Source organism: Macaca thibetana, chromosome 11 (genome assembly GCF_024542745.1).
Source record: "Macaca thibetana thibetana isolate TM-01 chromosome 11, ASM2454274v1, whole genome shotgun sequence".
Lineage (NCBI taxonomy): Eukaryota > Metazoa > Chordata > Mammalia > Primates > Cercopithecidae > Macaca > Macaca thibetana.
Genome location: NC_065588.1, coordinates 101,557,701 through 101,580,313, shown reverse-complemented (window position 1 = coordinate 101,580,313; position 22,613 = coordinate 101,557,701). Strand labels below are relative to the sequence as shown.

The following is a 22,613-nucleotide window of genomic DNA, read 5'->3' as shown; positions in this document are numbered from 1 at the left end:
TGCCTTTTTTCATGCTTGTCCTCTGCCCTGGGTTGCCATTTTTCCCCTTTTCTGCATGAACTCTTGTTCATTCTTCAATTCCAAGACTAGCATTAAATTCTGAATATTGGAATAATTAGCACTTACCACACTGTATTTTGGTCCCTAGTAGACAGTGACCTACTTCAGGACAGATACATCATTTTATTTGTTATTATATACTGACTTCTCACCTATGGAAAGCAGCAAATAAATAAGAAAAAGGAGTAGTAGTAAAAATTGCAGACCTTTCCTAGAGAATTGATTTTTTAAATATATAGTATTTCTGGCTTCCAAAAATAACTACCATTTTCCCACAAAGACTTTTCTGTGGTCTGCATAATATTGTGTTTCCCCTTTTCAAAATTCTTTACTCTCAATACTTATTCTATTACTTTGGCCAGTTCTTCTGGTTTGGGATCAGTCTGTTTAGATTTTTAAAAAATTTAATGTGCATAACAAAAAAATTAAGTCATCTTAATTTCTTAGCTTGTCATTCATTCATGGCATCACCTAATACTATAGTCAAGATTTATAAATCTATAGCTTCCAGTTAAAAAATTGAACATGTTTGAATATACCTTTTGTGTAAGGAAAAATAATATTATAATGTTCTTTAACTTTTTCCAGTTAAATTGACTGCATTTGTTTTTAAAAGGTCATTTATTTAATAAATTATTTTATTTTAAAGTTATAGGACATAGAATGAGGTACAGTCATAGAAAACCTAAATCTGAAGAATTTAGGATTTTAAATAGTGAAATAGTTAAGTAGTTACATGGCATCTCACATCCTGGAACAGTTAATTCTGTTGACAAAATCATCACTAAATTTTATTAGAAAAAGAAAGATGTCATGAAATCACTCCGCCCTTGAAGAGCAATGATGGAACTGATTCAACAACTATTTATTCAACACAAACTATGATCAAAGCATGACATGAATAACTCTAGAGCACAATAAAATAAGGCATTTCCCCACTCTCAATCCCCAAGGGAGAAAAGACAAGAATGTGAAGAACTACGATATAAACGCAACACAATGCCTCACAAGAAAGGTCCAAAATGCTGTGAAGGTTCTGAGGAGAAAGACATGCTATGCAGCTGAGAGAGCCAGGAAATACTTCTCACGAAGGATAACACACAATCCCTGCAGAACAGATGGCATTTCTATAAACAGAAAGGGAAAGGGCCATTCCAGGCAGTGGGCACGGTAAAACAAAACACAATGACAGGAGCAAGAAGCATGAGGTCGCAGGAGCCCCTGAGAACAGTGGCCTGGAGCAGCTCTGCACAGCCCTCCTGGCCCTGGGCTCTGCTCGCTCCCCACTGCAGGATCTCCTCCCACACCATGCGAGCCAGTCAGTTTGAGGCTAAAACATAAATGCTCTTCCTATTCCTAATAAATCCTGGGTTCAGTCCAGAGGACGATGGGAATAATTGAAAGGTTTTGAGCAGAGGTCCTACACAAGTGCAGGGCAGTGCTTGAGGAAAATTAATGTGGCCACACATATAGAAACTAAAGGGAGAGACTGAAGGAGAGACCGAAATATTGCAATAATAGGAATACGGTCAGGGTGCAGAACTCGCTGTTGCTAAATGTTTGGGTAATAAACTCCAACACGGCAACCAGGAGCTAGAAGCCATCGACTACTGCTTCCTTTGTATCTAAAGTCCTAATTTTAAAAATGCATATTCAAATATTTAATTCCCAGAAAGCTTTACAATCCCATTCTCATCTTCTCTAAATTCTTTGTAGTAAGAAATAAAGTCTGACTCTTTTTTTTTCTTTTTTCTGAGACAGAGTCTGGCTCTGTCACCCAGCCTGGAGTACAGTGGTGTGATCTCGGCTGATTGCAACCTCCACCTTCCCAGTTCAAGCAATTCTCCTGCCTCAGCCTCCCAAGTAGCTGGGATTACAGGGGCCCGCCACCCCGCCTGGCTAATTTTTTGTATTTTTAGTAGAGATAGTAGAGACAGGGTTTCACCATGTTGGCCAGGCTGGTCTTGAACTCCTGACCTCAAGTGATCCACCCACCTCGGCCTCCCAAAGTGCTCAGATTACAGGTGTGCACCACTGCACCTGGCCCTATCTTTGATATTTGACCATGGACAGCTTTTGAGCCCCACCACTCCCCTTTTGCCCCACATCGATGTAAGCCAATAAGAAAGTGGGGGCAATTCTTCCCTGTGCCAGCAGGAAGATCAAACCTCTGCCCATTCATAAGTAGCCTCAGCCCAGCCCATTCTCCAACCAAAATAAAAACCAGACCCATTTGGATGGCTGCCCTGCTCTCCCCAGAAAGCCTCATGTGAATAATACACCTTTCTGTACCCTCCTGAGATGTGGTGAATCAGTCTTGACATCCAACCCAGTTTTGGGTGGAACCGTTGATCCCACCCTTCACTGGGTAACCAGAAATCGTCTTAAAGAGTGAACTGCTGCAGTGTCCTTGCTATAGCTAGATTAGAGACAGGAGGATGCAGAGAGAGGGGGCATGGAAATCCCGAATGCTCCTGACCTCCCGATCTCTCCACAGGGAGATGCCCATTATTAAATGTACGGTGCTCTAAAGATAGCTCAATGGTGACTATGTTGAACGGCCCTATATATTCATTTGAATATCTAGTTATCAACTTTAAAAAAATTCAATGTGTACTTGGTAACTGTTTGGCCCCAGTCTTTCCTCCCCAGCTAACTCTAAAACACTGCATAGTCATAGGAGCTACATGCTTGTTTCTCCTATAATCACTTGCTTTTAACTAAAAAAAAAAAAAAAAAAAAAAAAAAAAAAACTCTACACAAGTTGGGATGGAAACACAATTCAACATTTCCCCTTCTTAAGATCCTGAGTTAAAGTGCCCGGCTATGAAAAGCATAAAGAATGTTCTCCAAATAGCACTTTAGTTACAACCAAATGATCATCCTGACATGTGCGTTATATACAAAGTATTTCCATGTCTTTTCAGCCATACTCACAAAGATCTAAATGTCATAATCATGAAAAACAGCAACTTCCTCAGAAAGACAGCTTATAAAATCATTAATATTCAATACTTACACATCTTTGGCTGCTCCTGCAGGGCCTAGAGAAAAAAGAAGATAGGTTTGTATTGGTGTGATAGTATTGCTACAAAAATGTTGTCTAATACCTAACCAAAATACAGTAATATTCCTGAAGAGACAAGAAAATGGGTTTAAAAATTTTTTCAAAAACAGAGAAAGGAGGGCAGAAAATCATAAAATCTTTTCTTTTTTTTCCCAGACACAGTCTCACTTTGTTGCCCAGGCTGGAGTACAGTGATGTAATCTCGGCTCACTGCAACCTCTGCCTCCTGGGCTCAAGTGATCCTCGCATCTCAGCCTCCTGGGTAGCTCGGAATACAGGTGCATACCACCATGCCTGATTAATTTTTGTATTTTTTCTTGAGATGGGGTTTCACCATGTTGCCCAGGCTGCTCTTCAACTCCTGGGCTCAAGCAATCCTCCCACCTTGATTGCCCAAAGTGCTAGGATTACAGGCATGAGCCACTGCACCCGGCCTCAAATTCCAATCTTAAATCTCAAATTTAGTTTAAGTTTCAAATCTTAGCTTTGGAATCTATTCCATCCATCTTTAAGAATTCCTGCAAATTACATGGTGCCAGTTCTCAAAAAGATTTTACAGATCATGTTAACCCAGCTTCCCATTTTATGTATTTCAAAACTGGCAGACTTCGAGAAACATTTTTTTTTCTAAGCCACACACCTTCTACGTTGATGTCTGCATGGCATGGTTAAGTCAAACTGCACCAATGCAAGCAATGAGCTAAATGAATTAGGAAGCCTCAAAGACACGAGCTTAGTTCCAAAAAGAGTCACATGTGTCTCTTAAGTCTGCTCCCATTGGCTTCCCACCTGTGATGGTTAATACTGAATGTCTACTTGATTGAACTGAAGAATGCAAAGTATTGTTCCTGGGTGTGTCTGTGAGGATGTTGCCAAAAAAGATTAACATTTGAGTTAGTGGACTAGGAGAGGCAGACCCACTGTTAATCTGGGTGTGCACCATCTAATCAGCTGCCAGCACAGCTAGAATAAAGCAGGCAGGAGAAAGTGCAAAGAGCAGACTTGCTGAGTCTTAGAGCCTTCATCTGTTTCCCATACTGGCTGCCTCCTGCCCTCGAACATCGGACTCCATGTCCTTCAGCTTTTGGACTCTTGGACTTAGACCAGTAGTTTGCCAGGGGCTCATGGGCCTTCAGCTATAGACTGAAGACTGCACTGGTGGCTTCCCTACTTTTGAGGTTCTGGGACTTGGACTGGCTTCCTTGCTCCTCAGCTTGCAGACGGCCTATTGTGGAACTTCACCTAATGATCATGTGAGTCAATACTCCTTAATAAACTCTCCTGCGTATATATATATCTATCTGTCCTATTAGTTCTGTCCCTCTGGAGAACCCTAATACACCACCCATGTGAAAAAGACAGCCCATCTCTTCCGGTGCCCATCCCCATTACTTCTCACAGATTCTCTGCCCACATTTACTCCTCTCAATATCTTTATCCGGGAGGCACAGTACTGGGTTCCAACTCTTACAAGATATACGGTATTTAACATCCTTTAACCTCTTAAGTCAAATGATAACCCTTATGTCAAATAACCCTTATGTCAAATGAGGGTAAGAGAGTATCTTTCTCAAAGGTTATTGTGAAGATTTAAAAAGACAATGTGTAAAAAGACAATGTAAACACTTAACACAAAGCTGGCACATAAAAATAGCACACTAAGTTATTAGACGTCACACTTAATATTTCAATTTTGATATATATTAAATAGAAATTAAAATAATTCCTGCACAGTCACAGAGGTATAAGAATAAAGGAAGATGCGCTACAAAGTAAGTAAATAAGTCTGTGGGGGAATTACTGCCAAATTGCAAAAACAATCCAACAGTGATATTCATTTTGCATCTGTAATACTGCAAATTAAAAGCTGATCCTAAAGATAATTGAGGCTATGTCTCAAACAAATTCTTTCAAGGCTTTGACTAAACCTAAACTTTGCAATAAATTCAGTTCCTTTCTTCAGGGAAAAACATTTCTGTGGCACCATTACTGTTAAAATTATATAAACTGCTTTAGAATCAGAGATTATTAAACCAAAAAATCCTAAACTTAAAAAAAAAGTCTTAACATAGGAAAAACTGCCAACATAGTGTTTTTGATAGAAAAAAAAATAAACAAAAGATTAGTGCCACCATAAACCCATGAAAATGAATGTTTTATTTCAGAGTCAAGCATGAGAATCTATAAGAAAATCTATGTAAATCAAAAAATATTGAGATAGGTCTCAATCAATTCAGTTTATTTTGCCAAGGTTTAGGAAAGCCTGTGACACAGCCTCAGAAGGTCTGGAGAACATGTGTCGAAGGTGCTCAGGCTACAGCTTGGTTTCATATGTTGTGGGGAGACACAAGACGCCAATCGATATCTAGACCATGTACACTGGTTTGGTCCAGGACAACTCAAAGGTGGTGGGGGCATGGGGGGAGGGTTGTTTCCGGGTCACAGGTGGATGCCAAGATTTCCTGGCTGGCAACTGGTTGCAAGAGTTTATTTAAAGATCTGGAATCAATTGATTCCTGGAATTGTCTGAATTTAGAGATTGCGGAGATCAAGGTTTTATTTTGCCAATGAAGCTCCTTTAAATGTTTCTTATCAGACTTAAAAAGGTGCCAGGCTGGCACCATATGAAGCTCCTTTAAATGTTTCTTATCAGACTTTAAAAGGTGGCAGGCCAGCACCTTGGGTCATGCCTGTAATTCCAGCACTTTGGGAGGCTGAGGTAGGCAGATCACCTGAGGTCAGGAGTTCAAGACCAGCCTGGCCAACATGGTGAAACCCTGTCTCTACTAAAAAGAAAATACAAAAATTACCTAGGCATGGTGGTGGGCACCTATAATCCCAGCTACTTGGGAGGCTGAGGCAGGAGAATTGCTTGAACCCGGAAGGCAAAGGTTGCATTGAGTTGAGATTGCACCACTGCACTCCAGCCTGGGCAACAGAGCAAGTCTCTGTCTCAAAACAAAAACAAAACAAAACCAAAAAACCAAAAAACAAAAAAAAACTGCCAGACACTAATTCTCTCCTAGATCAGGAAAAAGACCTGGAAAGGAAAGAGAATTTCTCTACAGAATATAGATTTTCCTCTCAAGTGACAACTTTGCTTAGCCATTTCAAAATACGTCAAAGAAATATATTTTGGGATAAAATACTTTGATTTTTTTTTTTTTCTTTTCTTTTGTTTTTGGAGTCTCATGCTGTCACCCAGGCTGGAGTGTAGTGGTGCCATCTCGGCTCACTGCAACCTCCGCCTCTTGGGTTCAAGCTATTTTCTTGCCTCGGCCTCACGAGTAGCTGGGATTACAAGAGTGCACCACCACACCTGGCTTATCTTTGTATTTTTTAATAGAGACAGGGTTTCACCATGTTGCCCGGGCTGGTCTCAAACTCCTGAGCACAGGCAGTTCAATTGCCTCAGCTTCCCAAAGTGTTAGGATTACAGGCATGAGCCACCACACCCGGCCTGACTTCTTTTAGAGCCTGCTGTCATGTTGATATCTTATTGCCACAAAGAGTCTGCTTTGTCAGTCTTATTAAGGTCTGTTTTAATGTTAAATGCTGATCGGTTGTGCCTGAATTTCAAAGGGAAGAGGGTATAATGAGGCATGTCCAATCCCCACTTCCATCAAGGCCTGAACTGGTTTTTCAGGTTAACTTAGGAATGACCTTGGCCAAGAGGAGGGGTCCATTTAATCAGTTGGGGGAGCTTAGAATTTTCAGTTTACATCTAAAAAGAAAATATTATCTTTTTAGCTTTTCTTTTTTATTTTTGTGGAAAAGGATAAAGAATGTGTTTGGGTTTTGCTGTAGTCAGGGGAACGGAGAGCCAGAGGTGAGCCTTTGATTCTGCAAGTCTTACAGAGGAAGAAAACAATGATCATAATGTGGACCATGAGGCCTCGATATTTTTTTTTTTTGAGACAGAGTCTTACTCTGTTGCCCAGGCTGGAGGGCAGTGGCACAATCTCGGCTCACCACAACCTCTGCTTCCTGGGTTCAAGCTATTCTCCTGCCTCAGCCTCCTGAGTAGCTGGGATTACAGGCACCTGTTACAACACCCAGCTAATTTTTTTTGTATTTTTAGTAGAGACAGGGTTTCTCCATGTTGGCTATGCTGGTCTTGAACTCCTGACCTCAAGTGATCCACCCGCCTTGGCCTCCCCAAGTGTTGGGATTACAGACATGAGCCACCACACCCGGGTGAGTCCTCAACATTTAAAGATGAGGGACGATCCAGTACAATCCACAGGAAGAAGAGAGTGGCCAAGGCTGCCCTGCTACATCTCAGGAATGGCAGCAGGGGGATGGGGTAAGAACCGCATGGAATCGGAAGGCAGATGACAGGAGTCGGGTCCCTGCTCCAATGTCTGTCTGACAGTCACTAAATCACTTTGTTTCAGCATCTAGTAAATGAGGACCTACTGGGTCAACAAATGCAGCTAGGAAGGCAAAGCACAGTAATGTGTGTGAAATGAGAAATGAGTTTACAAATGGCCACATGTTGTACATTCAGTGCTTATTTTAATCAGCATCAAGAACTCTCCATCCACTTCACCTTGATTACACCAAGCTATGGGCACCATCAAGGGCCTCTTCGCTGCTGGGCTCACCATTTAACATCCCAGCAGACCCAAGAGAGATGCGTGGTGTCACCATTTAAAACAAAGTCAACAGACCATTCCCTCTGTTCTAAAACAGCCCTCATTTGAAAGGGCATCATCAACAGAATAACTGCAATGGTAGGGGTGGGGCAAAGAAGTCAGAAACACTACATGAAGAGTGTGCGTGCGTGTGTGTGTGTGTGTGTGTGTGTGTATGATTGTAAAATGTGCTCCATTTTTTAATAGGGGAGAAAATGTGCATCTTAGAAGCAAGGTAACATGGTGGTTATTGAGAAGCCTGTAACCAGGGTAATGAGAATATGACTCCCTAACACACAACTTCCCAAAAGAAAAAAAAAAAAAAAAGGTTGCAAATGTTGGAAACCCTGAACAAAACTATCAGAGTACCTCAGTATGTAAAATGCAAAGCATAAGTTTATTTGTCCTGCAAAAGTATAAAATCATAGAATGATCAGAAATAAAATTACCCTCACTGCAACCTTTTAATCATACTTCACTTATATATTTATTGTAATTAACCAAATGGCAAACCCTAATCGAAGTAATTATGCAAAAAGTACTTTGATCAAAATTAGATAGTGGCAAGATCTCATTTGCTTTAAACTGTATCTGTGGTTCGTGTGCTTTATCATTTATTAAACAAATATGTATAATGTTACATCTATTTTTTTCCAGACCACAAGGATACAGCATTCATCCTAATACCACTTCATGTCCTGCCAAACTGTCTCCTTACTGTTTAAACATAACCTTGGTGGGTTAATACAATGGGCCTAGGCCTCAGGAGAAGTAGAAATGAAAAAAAAAGGTAACAGTGTTTCTTGTGGGGAAAAAAACACACCAAAAAATAGAGAGAGACTATTATAATTTGGGGAGAGGGGGTCAAAAGATTTAATGACTATTTCCCAAAACTGTAGAAATGATAATCATAATTTTAAATATCTTCCTAAAAATGGAGAGGGGAAAGGTTTGTTCTCAGGAAAGTATTATATGCAGTTTCAGTAACAAACAGTGATTGTAAATAGAATGTAAGGAAGGACATTTCCATCACTGTTGGTTGTTTACAGTATCACTTCTCACCTTGGCTGTGTTTAGCTTTTACTTTCTACACTTTTGAAGATTTTAACATTTTATTCATGAGTCTCAATGACAGAAGTCTCAATTAATTAAAAATGCATAGCAAACCCAATCCATTCAAACATTCAAAAAACTTAATCTAGTATTGTGGTTTCATCATAAGATATTTGGTCTTTGTCCCTGGTTCCTGGCACAGAGCTCCTAAAACCCCTGGAATTTCCTGAATGATGAGTGACAGAAGCCTCTCTGTGAGGCTTCTAATGAGATGACTCTTGGCCAAGCCCTATATGGCTTCAGGATGGGGGCTGTTTGCTAGAAAGACCAAGCCTTGATTAGAAGCTTGGAACATTGAGCTCCACCCTGCCACCTGCAGAGAGAGAAGAGAGGCTGGAGATTGAGTTAATTACCAGTGGCCAAGGATTTAACCAGTCATGCTTGCGTCTTGGTCCTTTTTTGTGTTGCTGTTACAGAATACCACAGACCAGATAATTTATAAAGAAAATAACATTTATTTATTATAGTCTATAGGCTGGGAAGTCCAAGATTGAGGGGCCCACATCTGGTGAGGACCTTTATGCTGCTTCATCCCACATAGGAAGGCAGAAGGGCAAGACAGCAAGAGAGCAAGAAGGGGCCAAACTTGCTTTTATAACAACCCACTCTCTCAGTAACCAACCTACTCTCTCAAACACCAACCCACTCTCAATAACCAACCCACTCCATTCGTCCCCCAGTTTACTGATGATTAAACACATTAATCCATTCATGAGAGCAGAGCCCTCAAGCCCTAATCACTTCTTATTAGGCCCTATCTCCCAACCCTACTGCATTGGGGATTAAATTTCCAGCACATGCTGGGGAACACATTCAAACCACAGCTCCTACGAAAACCTCAAAATAACTGGATGTATTAGTCTGTTCTCACGCTGCTAATAAAGACATACCCTAGACTGGGTAATTTATAAAGGAAACAGGTTTAATTGACTCACAGTTCCACATGGCTGCGGAGGCCTCACAGTCATGGTGGAAGACAAAGGAGGAGCAATGTCACATCTTACATGGCAGCAGGCAAGAGAGCTTGTGCAGGGCAACTCCCATTTATAAAACCATCAGATCTCATGAGACTTATTCACTACCATGAGAACAGAATGTGGGAACCACCCCCATGATTCAGTTATCTCCATCTGGCCCAGCCCTTGACATGTGGGGATTATTACAATTCAAGGTGAGATTTGGGTGGAGACACAGCCAAACCATATTACTGGATTCAGTGAGCTTCCAGGTTAGTGAAGATATCTATGCACCAGGACTGTGGCATAGCCCAACTCCACTGGGGTCAGAGGCTTCTGCACTTGGGATACTTCCAGACTTCCCCAAGTACCTCTTCCACTGGCTGTTCATTCAGACCCTTTATGATCAAACAATAAACATGGGGAAAGTATCCTCCTGAGTCCTGTAAGCTATTCTAGCAAATCATTGAGCCTGAGATGATTTGTGAAGACAACCAGATCTATAGCCAAGTTGACAGAAGTGTGGCAACCTGGAAGCCCAATATTTGCAACTAGTGTCTGAAGGGAGGGCAGTCTTGTGGGACCGACCCATTAAACCTGTGGAGGCTGACGCTAACTCCAGGTAGTGTTAGAACTGAATTGAATTGCAGGACACTTGGTGTCGAAGAATTAGGTGTCAGGAAGGGAAAAAAAAAACTTCTCAGACATTCTTTACGTTTCATATAAAAATTGTATTTGTCCTAGTAGTGGCTAAGATTCTGAACAGTCTTGAAGGGCTTTATGAATCACACCGAGATTGCATCATGCTGTATTTATTTCAGCAAAGAATTATTCATACTCCAGGTATAAAGTTTAATGCATTTTATTATATTCTAATTTTGTCTCATTCCTGAACTACTGAAGAAAAATACTGTCTTGGTTTCCCATGACTGCTGTAACAAATTACCATAAACTGGGTGATTTAAACAACAGAAATCTATTCACTCATAGATCTGGAAGCCAGAAGTACAAAATCAAGGTGTCAGCAGATCCACACTCCTTCCAGAGGCCTTAGGGAAGCATCCATTCCATGCCTCTCCTGGCTTCTGGTGCAGCAAGCATTCCTTGGCATTCTTTGGCTTGTGGCCCCATCACTGTCTGCTCCACCTCCATTTTCACATCACCTTCCCTTCTATGTCTGTCTTCTCCTCGTGTCTCTCATAAACACCCTTCTCATTGGATTTAGAGCCTACTCAGATAATCTAGTATAATTTCCTCATCTCAAAATCCATTATTTATTACCTTTGCAAAGATCCTTTATCCAAGTAAGGTTGCATTCACTCACCGCAGAGATGAGAGCATGGACATTGAAGGGGTGGCCTGCCCCTCCACACCTGTGGGTGTTTCTTATTAGGTGGAACGAGGGACTTGAGAAAAGAAATGAGACACAGAGACAAAGTATAGAGAAAGAAAAAGTGGGCCCAGGGGACCGGCGCTCAGCATAGAGAGGACCCACGCCAGCACCGGTCTCTGAGTTCCCTTAGTATTTATTGATAATTATCTTTACCATCTAAGAAAAAAGGAAGTAGCGGGATAATAGGATCATCGTAGGGAGAAGGTCAGCAGTAAGACATATGAATAAAGATCTCTGTGACATAAGTTTAAGGAAAAGTGCTGTGCCTTGATATGCATATGCAAACATCTCCATAAACCTTTTGGTGCATAAAGAGCAGCATTGCGCTAGCAAGTCCCACCTTTCGCCCTAAGGCGGTTTTCTCCTTTCTCAGTAAACAGAACATACAATCGGGTTTTATACCGAGATGTTCCATTGCCCAGCGACAAGCAGGAGACAGATGCTTTTCTCTATCTCAACTGCCAAGAGGCCTTCTTTCCTCTTGTACTAGTCCTCCTCAGCACAGACCCTTCACGGGTGTCAGGCTGGGGGACGATCAGGTCTTTCCCTTCCCTCGAGGCCATATTTCAGACCATCACATGGGGAGAAACCTTGGACAATACCTGGCTTTCCTAGGCAGAGGTCCCTACGACCTTTGGCAGTGTACGTGCCCCTGGGTACTTGAGATTAAGAGAATGGTTATGACTTTTAACCAGCAAGCTGCCTTCAGGCACTTGTTTAACAAAGCACACTCTGCACAGCCCAAAATCCTTTAAACTTTGAGTCACCACAGCACATGTCTCTTGCAAGGACAAGGTTGGGGGTAGGGTCACAGATTAACAGCATCTCAAATACAGAACAAAATGGAGTCTCTTATGTCTGCTTCTTTCTATACAGACACAGTAACAGTCTGATCTCTCTTTCTTTTCCCCACAGACATATCTTTTTGGGGGCTACCATTCAACCCACTACACTTTATCTTTGTCCTTCCCTGCCTCCAAAAAATATTATCTTTTAAAATACACAGCAAAATTAATATCTGGAGGGAAACTAAATTTAATATATATATATATCATGCACAACACAAACAGAATTTTATTCCTCGTCCACAAGCCAGCTACAAGATACTGCATCAAGTACATTTCTTTTTTTTTTTTTTTTTTTTTTTTTTTTGAGACGGAGTCTCGCTCTGCTGCCCAAGCTGGATTGCAGTGGCTCAATCTCGGCTCACTGCAACCTCCGCCTCCCAGGTTCAAGCGATTCTCCTGCCTCAGCCTCCCAAGTAGCTATGACTTCAGGCGCATGCCACCACACCCAGCTAATTTTTCATATTTTTAGTAGAGACGGGGTTTCACCATGTTAGCCAAGATGGTCTTGATCTCCTGACCTCATGATCCACCCACCTCTGCCTCCCAAAGTGCTGGGATTACAGGTGTGAGCCACCACGCCCAGCCTGCATTGAGTAATTTTAAGTAGATGGATACAATATCTTGGTTCCTACAGACAGATGGTCCTTCGAGAGCTAATCAGCCTGTCATGTACATTAAAAACTGTGAGTCATACTGTCCAGCCCTTCAGTATTATACAGATTTAAACATCTATTGATGTGAGAGTCTCCTCCCACATGCCAAACTCTATTATGAAGAACATACTTCTATCTTTTAAAAGAAAGAAGGGCCGGGCATGGTGGCTTACACCTGTAATCCTAGCACTTTGGGAGGCCGAGGCGGGCAGATCACGAGGTCAGAAGATCGAGACCATCCTGGCTAACACAGTGGAACTCCGTCTCTACTAAAAATACAAAAACTTAGCCAGGCGAGGTGGTGGGTGCCTGTAGTTCCAGCTACTCGGGAGGCTGAGGCAGGAGAATGGCATGAACCCGGGAGGCGGAGCTTGCAGTGAGCCGAGATCTCACCACTGCGCCCACCTAGCCTGGGCAACAGAGCGAGACTCCATCTCAGGGAAAAAAAAAAAGAAAAGGTCATATACATTTTAGTCTATTAACACCTTTTATGATCACTACACTATATACTCTATAGACTTTATAAAATATACTAGAAATATTCACAAGTACGTGAATTGCTAAGTTACATATTAAGTTATATTCTTCAAACCAAGTGGTGATAATTCACACACACACACTCAAAATTATGTATGTGAAGAATTTATAAAAAAAAAAAATACTGAAGATTTAAAAAGCACTCTTCTTTCAGCATAAATGATCAGAAATATAAATGCCTATGGCTCTTATGGGAAATAATAATAACATGCAGGAATGTTTTACTCCTTATTTGTTTTAGAAAAGAAACAGTCCCCCTGAGAACTATATAAATATAACTGCAGAAAAATAAACAAAATTCTCTTTAATTTTGACAGCTTGCTATGGCTCTTCTGACCCATAATAGTTATAAAACTATGTCATAGTCTTGGTTTGGCCAAAAGAAATGGAACAACTTCTCACTACTTCATCCAAAGCAATGCTTGTTTTTCAGAGTACAATACAAAAAATACAGATTCATAAGTGATTTCTTCAAATAATGGAGGAAAGAAATTCAGGTCAATGTGTCCTAGAAATACAAAATTATGTCAATGAAAATGGAAGCTCTTATAGAAAATCTCGTTTTTATAGGTCGCCCTTGTTGAGTAGTGCTAGAGTTTGGTTTATTTGTCCTCTCCAAATCTCATGGGGGTGGGGTCTAATGGGAGGTGTCTGGGCCATAGCAGCAGATCCTTCATGAATGGCTGGTGGTAAAGAGTGAGCTCTAACTGTATTATTTTCCATGAGAGCTGGTTGGTCGTTAGCAAGAGCCTGGCACCTCCCTCTCTTCTCTCTACTGCTTCCACTCTTGCCATGTGATCTCTGCACACTATGGCTCCCTTTTACGTTCTGCTATGAATGATAGCAGCCTGAAGCCCTCAGCAGAAGCAGACGCTGGTGCCATGCTTCTTGTACAGGCTGCAGAACCATGAGTCAAATACACCTCTTTTCTTTATCAATTACCCTGTCTCAGGTATTCCTTTATAGCAACACAAAAATGAACTAAGACAAGTAGCTCTACTTGAGGCAAGTAAAAACCAAAAAATGGCCAGGTGCAGTGACCCACACCTGTAATCCCAGCACTCTGGGAGGCCAAGGCGGGTGGATCACCTGAGGTCAGGAATTTGTGACCAGTTTGGCCAACATAATGAAATCCCATCTCCACTAAAAATATAAAACTAGCCGGGTGTGGTGGTGTGTGCCTGTAATCCCAGCCACTCAGGAGGCCGAGGAAGGAAAATCTCTCGAACCTGGGAGGTGGAGGTTGCATTGAGCTGAGATCACACCACTGCACTCCATCCTGGGCGACATAGCAAGACTCTGTCTCAAAAATAAATAAATAAACCAAAAATAAATGCAGCCATATTAAAAAGTACAGGCATAAGTTAGTGCACTGACATTTAGCTGATATACTAAAATTTAAGTCATGTCTATATGGAGCTGTAAAGGCTCATGGTAAACTGCCTTTGCTGAATTATAAATAATGAGAGAAATTTAATATAACTGATTCTATTTTGCTTTGCTTTTAAATAGGTTTTTTTCCTGTTCTGACATGGAAGCCAAGATAACTACAAGAGGAATTTAGTTTATAGTTACACTTTGAAGCAAGGAAAACTGACCCCCACCCCCCACACCCCCATCCTTGTTCAAAGATCAAAGCTGCATTCATATGGCAAGGTTAAAATTATGGTAGGGGCTTAAGCTTTACTAAAAAATAGGCATAAACAATGACCCCGCTATTGTTTAGCACGCTTTCCTATAAGTTGCCTACTGCCCTAGAGTCATGTAACCAGGGGTTACAAGATTTCCAACTTCCCCAAATACTCCTATAGATAACATCAGTATCGTGAAACCTAAAGACCTGGTCTTTCAGATATTTTTCAGATTTCACATATTAGTAGATCAAGAGATGCCACCTGGTTCTGAGAACCAGCCTTTTCCTGGGAACTGACTTTACTGCCCAAAGATGTTGTAGATGCCCCTATAACCTCATCCCTAGCCAACCAGTTATTCCAATTCCCCAGTAACCCCCTGCCTATCAAAGTCCCCTTAAGAAACCCTAGCCTCCGAATTCTCAGGGAGACAGGTTTGAGAAATTTCTCACTGTTCTCCTCACTTGGTCAGCCCTGCAATTATTAAACTCTTTCTTTGCCACAAAAACTGCTGCTCTCATTGTTTATTTGTTTTTTTTTGTTTGCTTGTTTCTTTTTTTTCTCTTGAGAAGGGATCTTGCTCTGTCACCCAAGCTGCTCACTGCAGCCTTGCTTGCAACCCTCCTGGGTTCAAGCATTTGTCCCACTTCAGCCTCCCAAGTAGCTGGGATTACAGGCGCGCGCCACCACACCTGGCTAATTTTTGTATTTATAGTAGAGATGGGGTTTCGCCATGTTGGCCAGGCTGATCTCAAACTCCTGACCTCAGGTGATCCGCCTGCCTCAGCCTCCCAAAGTGCTGGGATTACAGGTGTGAGCCATCACGCCCAGCCCTCATTGGTTTTGTTTGGGGCAGTGGGCAAAAAGAAGCTACTGGCTGTGACAATGGCAGAAACGAATGACTCACTTTGGATGCCTTTATGAACCATTCACATGGTTGTACCATCAATTCTGGGGAGACAGAGCAAGTGAATGATGCACAGAGCTTCTTGGTTCTGTCTCACCAGTGACGACTACCTGAGCAGAGGGGTCTCCAAACCCCTCTTTATTCATCATCACTTCAAACATGCTACAGTCAAGTATGCTGACCACCTGTCCCTTACTATCTTACTTGTAGAGTGAGTAGCAGCCTCCTTCCAGTTACCCAAGCTCTAACAGTTTAATTTTTACTTCTCCCTCTTCCTTCATCCCACATCTGCAGGCTCTCTTTAGCTCAACTGTCTTCCCCGTCTCTGTGACCTCAACGCTTCTGCCCCTCCAGGGCCCACAGTCATGATCCAGGCCCTCAGCACTTCTCTGAGCACAGACAGCAGCTGTGAATGATGCCACTTCTGTATGTACACGCCTTCAGTGGCTCACGCCTTCCTTCTACACCAGCTGTGTACTGGTACTTACACAGTACCAGTGTGAGTACTTACAATATACGAGTCACTGGTCTAAACACTTTACACACATTAACTCACTGAATCTACAGTAGGCTCTCTTATTACACCCCCATTTTATGGTCAAGAAACCTAAGGAACAGACAGCCTCAGCAAGTTGCCCAAGGTCATACAAATGATGAATGGCAAATGTGGTATTTGTACTTGGCCTTTTTGCCTGCAGAGCCCACTCTCAACTCTGTGGCCTCAGTGCCTCTCTGTCTTCCTCGTCCCGTATCCTAACCATTCCTTCTTCCCAATACCCTGCAACCAATGTGAACGACTACATCCAATCAGGCTAGACTTCTTATTACCCTGAAATGCGCCAAGCCCATTTCTGTCTCTAGGACTTCCTACAGCACTAAAAATGACCTGCCTTCCATTTTCTGCTATCCAAATCTTACCTATTCTTCAAAGCCAAATAAAGTTCCACTTCCTCCACACAGGTTTCCCTGACTTCTTGAGGTTTTATTTTCTTCCCTCAATTGCTACATCAGTACAGTGTGCCCACACCAACTCAGGACTTCATTTTGTATCTTTTTTGTTTCTCAAATATGCTCATTCATTCAACAAATATATTTCAAGAAAGAAAAAATCCATTAAAAATGTAGACACTGGTCTAGAGGCTGAGGATACAGCTGTAAACAAAATGTATAGGCTTTCATGAGGCCTCCATTTGGGGGAGGGGAAAGGAGACAAGAAATAAACATAGTATCAGCTCTCCAGCAAAAAAAAGCGTTTCACACAGAGAAAACAAGAGTGAGTTCAGCATGTTTAAATAGAAAGAAGGATGGTACACAGTTGTGGGGAAAGGGGAGTAGTGCAAGATAAAAATGTTTGATGATATCAACAAAATTTTATATTATTTTTATATTATTTCCCCCACAAATCTTGGACTAAAGGTAAACACAGTTGTATCATTTCAATACTACCAAACCATTTACAGATGTTAATTAAGGCTGGACCAATACAGCTACCTCAAAAGAATGCAATTATCTAGCTAATTGAGGACAAGGACATAACTAATCTAAATAATTGGACCCAAAAGGATTGTATTAACTCCCTGGGGTACACTGACAAAATAGGGTAAATAATTATCAAGCTCCTTCCCCTCTGACTATTGTTACATAAACAGCAGGAAAACTATTATGGAAACATTCTCACAATAAATTGCCTGCAAAGTTAAGATCAGTTGCCAGTTACATATCTCTGGCAGAAAAAACTCAACTAACCAATTTAACCAAATATCATGAGCTGAATATGTCTGAGATAACTCCCACTGCAAATAATATCTACAGCTTTTAGCCTGCATTAAAATAGGCTACTGTAGATATGGGGAACTATCAAACTTTTAAGGGATTTTCTGGTTTACATAAGAAGGAATTTCTGATTTATATTACAAAGACTTGCTTCATAGTCTGTATGTATGTGACCATATAAAAGGGAATGACTGACCTGCTGTGCATCATTAACTCAGAATGCAAGGTTGGTCATTTCTCTGCCTAGTCAGGAGATATGCTCGGGGGAAAAACAAGCGAGTAGAGAATCTGACTGCAGAGAAAGAGCGAGAGTGAGCGAGAGTGCAAAAGCTCCCTGCCTTATAACAAATGTGACTTTAAAATGAACTATTAAATCCAGATGTTTCTCTATAATTTGGAGTCTAGACTCCAGACTATGCAGAAAAAAACTGCTGCATTCTTTATGTAGTTGTACGTTGGGAAAAATCAAATTCCTACCTTGAGAGAGTGATCAGATCAAAATGTGAAAGTAGAGAGCTTTTGTGTACTCAAAATGCCTCTCACAATTCCATCTAGGTCGACAGCTCAACTCCTCTAGGAGGACTTCTCTGATTAAACTGTGTCATTCAACATCTCCTGAAAACTTGGAGGTCCAGATTATATTCTATTATCCACTGCTTTGCAGTGATTCTCAATTGCTTAATCTTCCTACCTAGACTACCAATTTCTCAAGAGCAACAAAGTTTGACTTCATTCTACAAACATCCACTGCTGACCACCCCAGCGTTGCCCTAGAAGTTCCCAGCAGAGGAGGTCCCACGTACAGGTGGACGATGTGTAAGCTTACAGTTATTAATAGAAACATACTCTAGGGGCAAGTCTACCCAGAATTATCAAGGGGCCGATCCATCTCACTTCTCCTTATGGCCACTTGACCCTTTTACTCCATACCAGTTTCTCCACGCATCAGGCATACGGAACCCACTTTACTCAAGTACGTTACTGCATATCGATCTGTCATGTTAACCAAGTCCCTCAGACAAAAGCCAAGAGAGGCAGCTGTCCTGCTATCTCAGGGAAAGGGGAAACAATTATCTGGTTTACCTGAATAACTCAAGAAGTAAAACAGGGCTTAGAATGGAGATTTCAGATTTAGGGGTATTTATAATAATATATTAATGCATGAAAAAAGATGTGCCATGTTCTCATAGAAAAATATTCAAGGAAAACCACTTTGCCTTCAAAATGGTGATAATAATAATATTATTACATAGTAATAATTACAGTTTACAGAGTGCTTTCACATTATTTTTGAGTTTCACATAACACTTATGAAACAAGATACACCCAATTATTCCCATTATATAAACAAAGAAACCAAAGTTTAAAAAAAGTAACCTGAAACACCCACAATAATGCAATCAGCCCAGCACCAAACCTAAGCTAAGCTCACTGTCCAGACTCTTAAGTTCAGCACTCTTTCCACAATCTCTTTGGACATTTTTTTTTTCTGAAAAGTTGAAGTATGGCTACTGAATTCTAAGACTCCTAGGACATATCAGAAGTTGTGCACTGTAAATAGCTAGAAGAGAAGGACAACATCTCTTTAACATGTTTCGTATTGCTAAGGTTCAGGCCTCCAAGTGTGCAGCTTGGTCAACAGTGTAATTGACACGATGCCCAAGCTCAGGACTGGAAGAGATTTTTAGTACCTTTGCATGGTGGTTTATTTTTCTTTACATCTCTCATCCTGATATATTTCCTCTCTGAACCTAAACTCCTACCACCAACTGACAACATTTCAAAATAACAATGACCAAATCCCAAAGTCGGCTAGGTGGACTCACAGGCAGGGAAATGTTTGGGAATGGCTTCTCCAAGACAACAGCAGATCCATCAAAGAGGTGATGCAATAACTCCCTGCTCATCATGTTGTCTCCTGCATGATTTGAGTCTGCATTCACTATCCTTCTCTCCTCTGAACAAAAAGTAATTTTTGGCCAAGAGCACGCTGGAGGAGAGAATAGCATGCTCTCACATGCACTGTCCCTCACAAACAAAAGTGAGACTGCTCCTCAAACTACTCTTTCAGTAGTTTTTTTTTTTTCAATATGACTTCCCTTTAGGTGATAAGGGATGTGCTCCCAGGGGGAAACAAAAGTCAATCAAATATTCACAAAGAGAATCGTATTTCCCCAAGAAATCGTATTTTCCCCCCCAAATTTGATTTTCACATTAACATTTTAGAGCTAGCTCATCATACCTTACTATCTTTCTATTATTATTATTATTATTTTAGATGGAGCAGAGTTTCACTCTTGTTGCCCAGGCTGGAGTGCAATGGTGTGATCTGGGATCACTGCAACCTCCACCTCCCAGGTTCAAGCAATTCTCGTGCCTCAGCCTCCCAAGTAGCTGGGATTACAGGCAGGCGCCACCACACCCGGCTAATTTTGTATTTTTAGTAGAGACTGGGTTTCACCATGTTGGTCAGGCTGGTCTCGAATTCCTGACCTCAGGTGATCCACCCACCCCGGCCTCCCAAAGTGCTGGGATTACAGGCATGAGTCACTGCGCCTGGTCCATCATTCTGATTTTCATTTGGCAATGGTAGCCCCTCTCCATCCCTAAAACTGACAAGCAGTTCATTAATAAATCAAAATGTACATGCATGAAACTAGCCTCGTTTTAAGGGAAATCTGTTACAAATCCTTCCTACAATTTTTTTTAATGTGGATAATTTTTCTTAACCTTTTTTAAAGTAGGCTGTACATGCAGTGGATGGCATAGGGCCACAGTACCTAGTGGACTGAGACACAATTTGAGTGCAGGGTGTAGCCTTGACACTGTTTCATACACGCAGAGCTTTCTGGCCACAGGCAGGTTTGAAGCCAGTCTGCCCTCATTAGCATAAGGCGCTAAGCTAACCTTCCCCACTGTTACATGTATCTAAAAAATTCGCTCTCCTGTGGCTCTCTGCATTATCACCAGGACAGGATTTAATTCAAGATGGTAACGGTTAACTCTAAGTCATAAACTTTTCAACAAATCGCTACCTGGGTTCATTCACATCTCTAGGACTAGAATTGCACATATGGTTAGCCCTTTCTCTTGAAGCGGAATATTCCCGGTGTGTGGCAACAACGGCAGCCAAGGAGGAAACACAAACTTGGCCAAGTACTGAGCAGATTGCCACATCCGATTTCATTATGTGAAAGTCAAAATAAACTGTAAAATAAATAAATAAGTCTTGAGTCTAAAACTACATTTTTTACCGGCGTCTGGGTTAAGGGATGCGACAGGCCCAAGGTTACAAAGCCATTGCCAGGGCCTCCACAGCCGCCTAGGAAATACTGCAGCCTCCGACTGCTGTTTGCATTTGCTGGTTAGGCTAGGATGTGGCATCAGATTTATTTCAATTGGAGGAGATAGGAGCTCTTTATCCAAAAGGACACTGAAATAGGTCAGCAGCTATTACTCAAAACAGATCCAGGCTACCTTAAATCCGGAGACAAAAGCAGGGTGAAATAGAAGGGTGAGTTTTGGAAAAAGTCACTTGACACAAAGCCTCGCTGGGCCGGGGAAGCTAGAAGACCTTGCCTGCCAATCAACAAAATGAAGTGGTATAAAAAGAAGTTTCGATTTGTGTGTGTGTTTGTCTGTGAGTTTTTAATGAAAAGTATATTTAATCTGTTAATAATAAAGCTCTGTCTCACATATGTAAAACATCCTTACTGCTGCAGCTTCTCAGAGGAATCCTAAGAGCAGCCCAGCCGGTCTTAGGCATCGCGGCAGACACGGATGCGTTTTTGCAGCTCTGTTTCCAGTTCTCCCTAACCCCACTCCCACTCCCCGCTTTCTGCCCCACCACCACTGCCCGAAAAGTCCTGTCTTGCTCTGCTGCACTTTTCCAGGTGCAGCGCCTGGGTTCCGAGGAGCTGGGGAGAGGCCTGGAGGAGCAAGTGTGGGAAGTGGGGGAGCGGCCGGGGGCCACGTCCGGGAATCCTCTCCCCCAGGAGGGCGCCGAGCCCCACCGGCTGCAGGGGAGCCCCGGCGGCTGCAAAGGAGCCCCCGACAGTCCTCCCCGCGCTCCCTCGGCAGAGATGCCCCGCAGGCTCGTCTGCTCTAGGCGCGACCGCCCCCGCGTGGGGGACTTGCCACGCTTTCGGTCTTTCCAGAAACGGGAGGTCTGCTCCTGTCCCGAAAATGGGGACGGGAACAGGGGGGCTGCGCGCCCCCCACCCAAGATCCCTGCACCCTTCCTTCCCGCCGCCTCTCCAGCCCGCCCCCGCCGGCCCCCGCTCCCGCCGTGCTCACCTCTGCCCGCGCCCGCGCTTGTGGCGGTGGAGTTCCCGCAGCCCATCGCGCAGCCGGCCGGGGAAGCCGCGCTCCCGGGCTTGCGGCCGCGGGTCTTGGGGGCGGAGACCCAGACGAAAGGCGGCGCGCCCCGAGCGGGAGGCTGACGGGGCAGGGAACCGAGTGGAGGCCGCCCCCTCCCACAGCCGAGGGACGCGGCCCGTGGCGCGGCGGGCTGCGGGCTGCAGGGCGGAAACCACCCGGCACCCCTCGCCCCCGCCCCGCCCCGCCAGGGGACCCGCCGGACCCACCCATCGCCCCGGCAACCGCGCACTGGCCAATCCCCAGCCTCCTGCTCGTTTCGCGGTCGGACATTGGTCGTCGTTACGAGGGGCGGGAGTTTAAAGTGGGTTCTGGGGCGAGGGCGCGGCAAGGGGCGTGGCCGGTGCGGCGGGGCGGGAGTGCCCACCTGCCCACCCTCAGCATCCTCCTTGCCTTGTTTTTGCTTTTCTTTCCTCACTTCCCCTCCCTGCCCCAGGATGTGGGGAGGAGAGGAAGTAGCAGGGGGCATCTGTTTTCCTCACAGTGGACGCCCAATAAATGCTATTGACTGAATGATGTTCAGGTCTGAAGCCAAAACCGAAATCCCCAGCTGCTTTAACAGAAGGCCAACGCAGCTCTGTTCCCCATACGCACCGCCTGGCAAAAGACGTAAGTTCTTTCCCACATTGGTCATATTGACCTATTCCTCTTTAAAACAAAT

The 22,613-nt window shown here is 43.0% G+C and overlaps 1 protein-coding gene across 1 annotated transcript in view; it reads right to left on the bottom strand.

Moving 5' to 3' along the window:
* C11H12orf75 (chromosome 11 C12orf75 homolog) overlaps window positions 1–22,157 on the bottom strand; it is a 37,504-nt gene extending 15,347 nt beyond the window's left edge. Inside the window, exons 1-2 of the mRNA XM_050748514.1 lie at window positions 21,872–22,157; window positions 3,080–3,104 (exon numbers count right to left, since the gene is read on the bottom strand). Of these exons, the coding sequence (XP_050604471.1) occupies window positions 3,080–3,104; window positions 21,872–21,917 (71 nt within the window). The 5' untranslated portion in view covers window positions 21,918–22,157. The remainder of the gene's footprint in view (window positions 1–3,079; window positions 3,105–21,871) is intronic.
* Window positions 22,158–22,613: the final 456 nt, after the last annotated feature.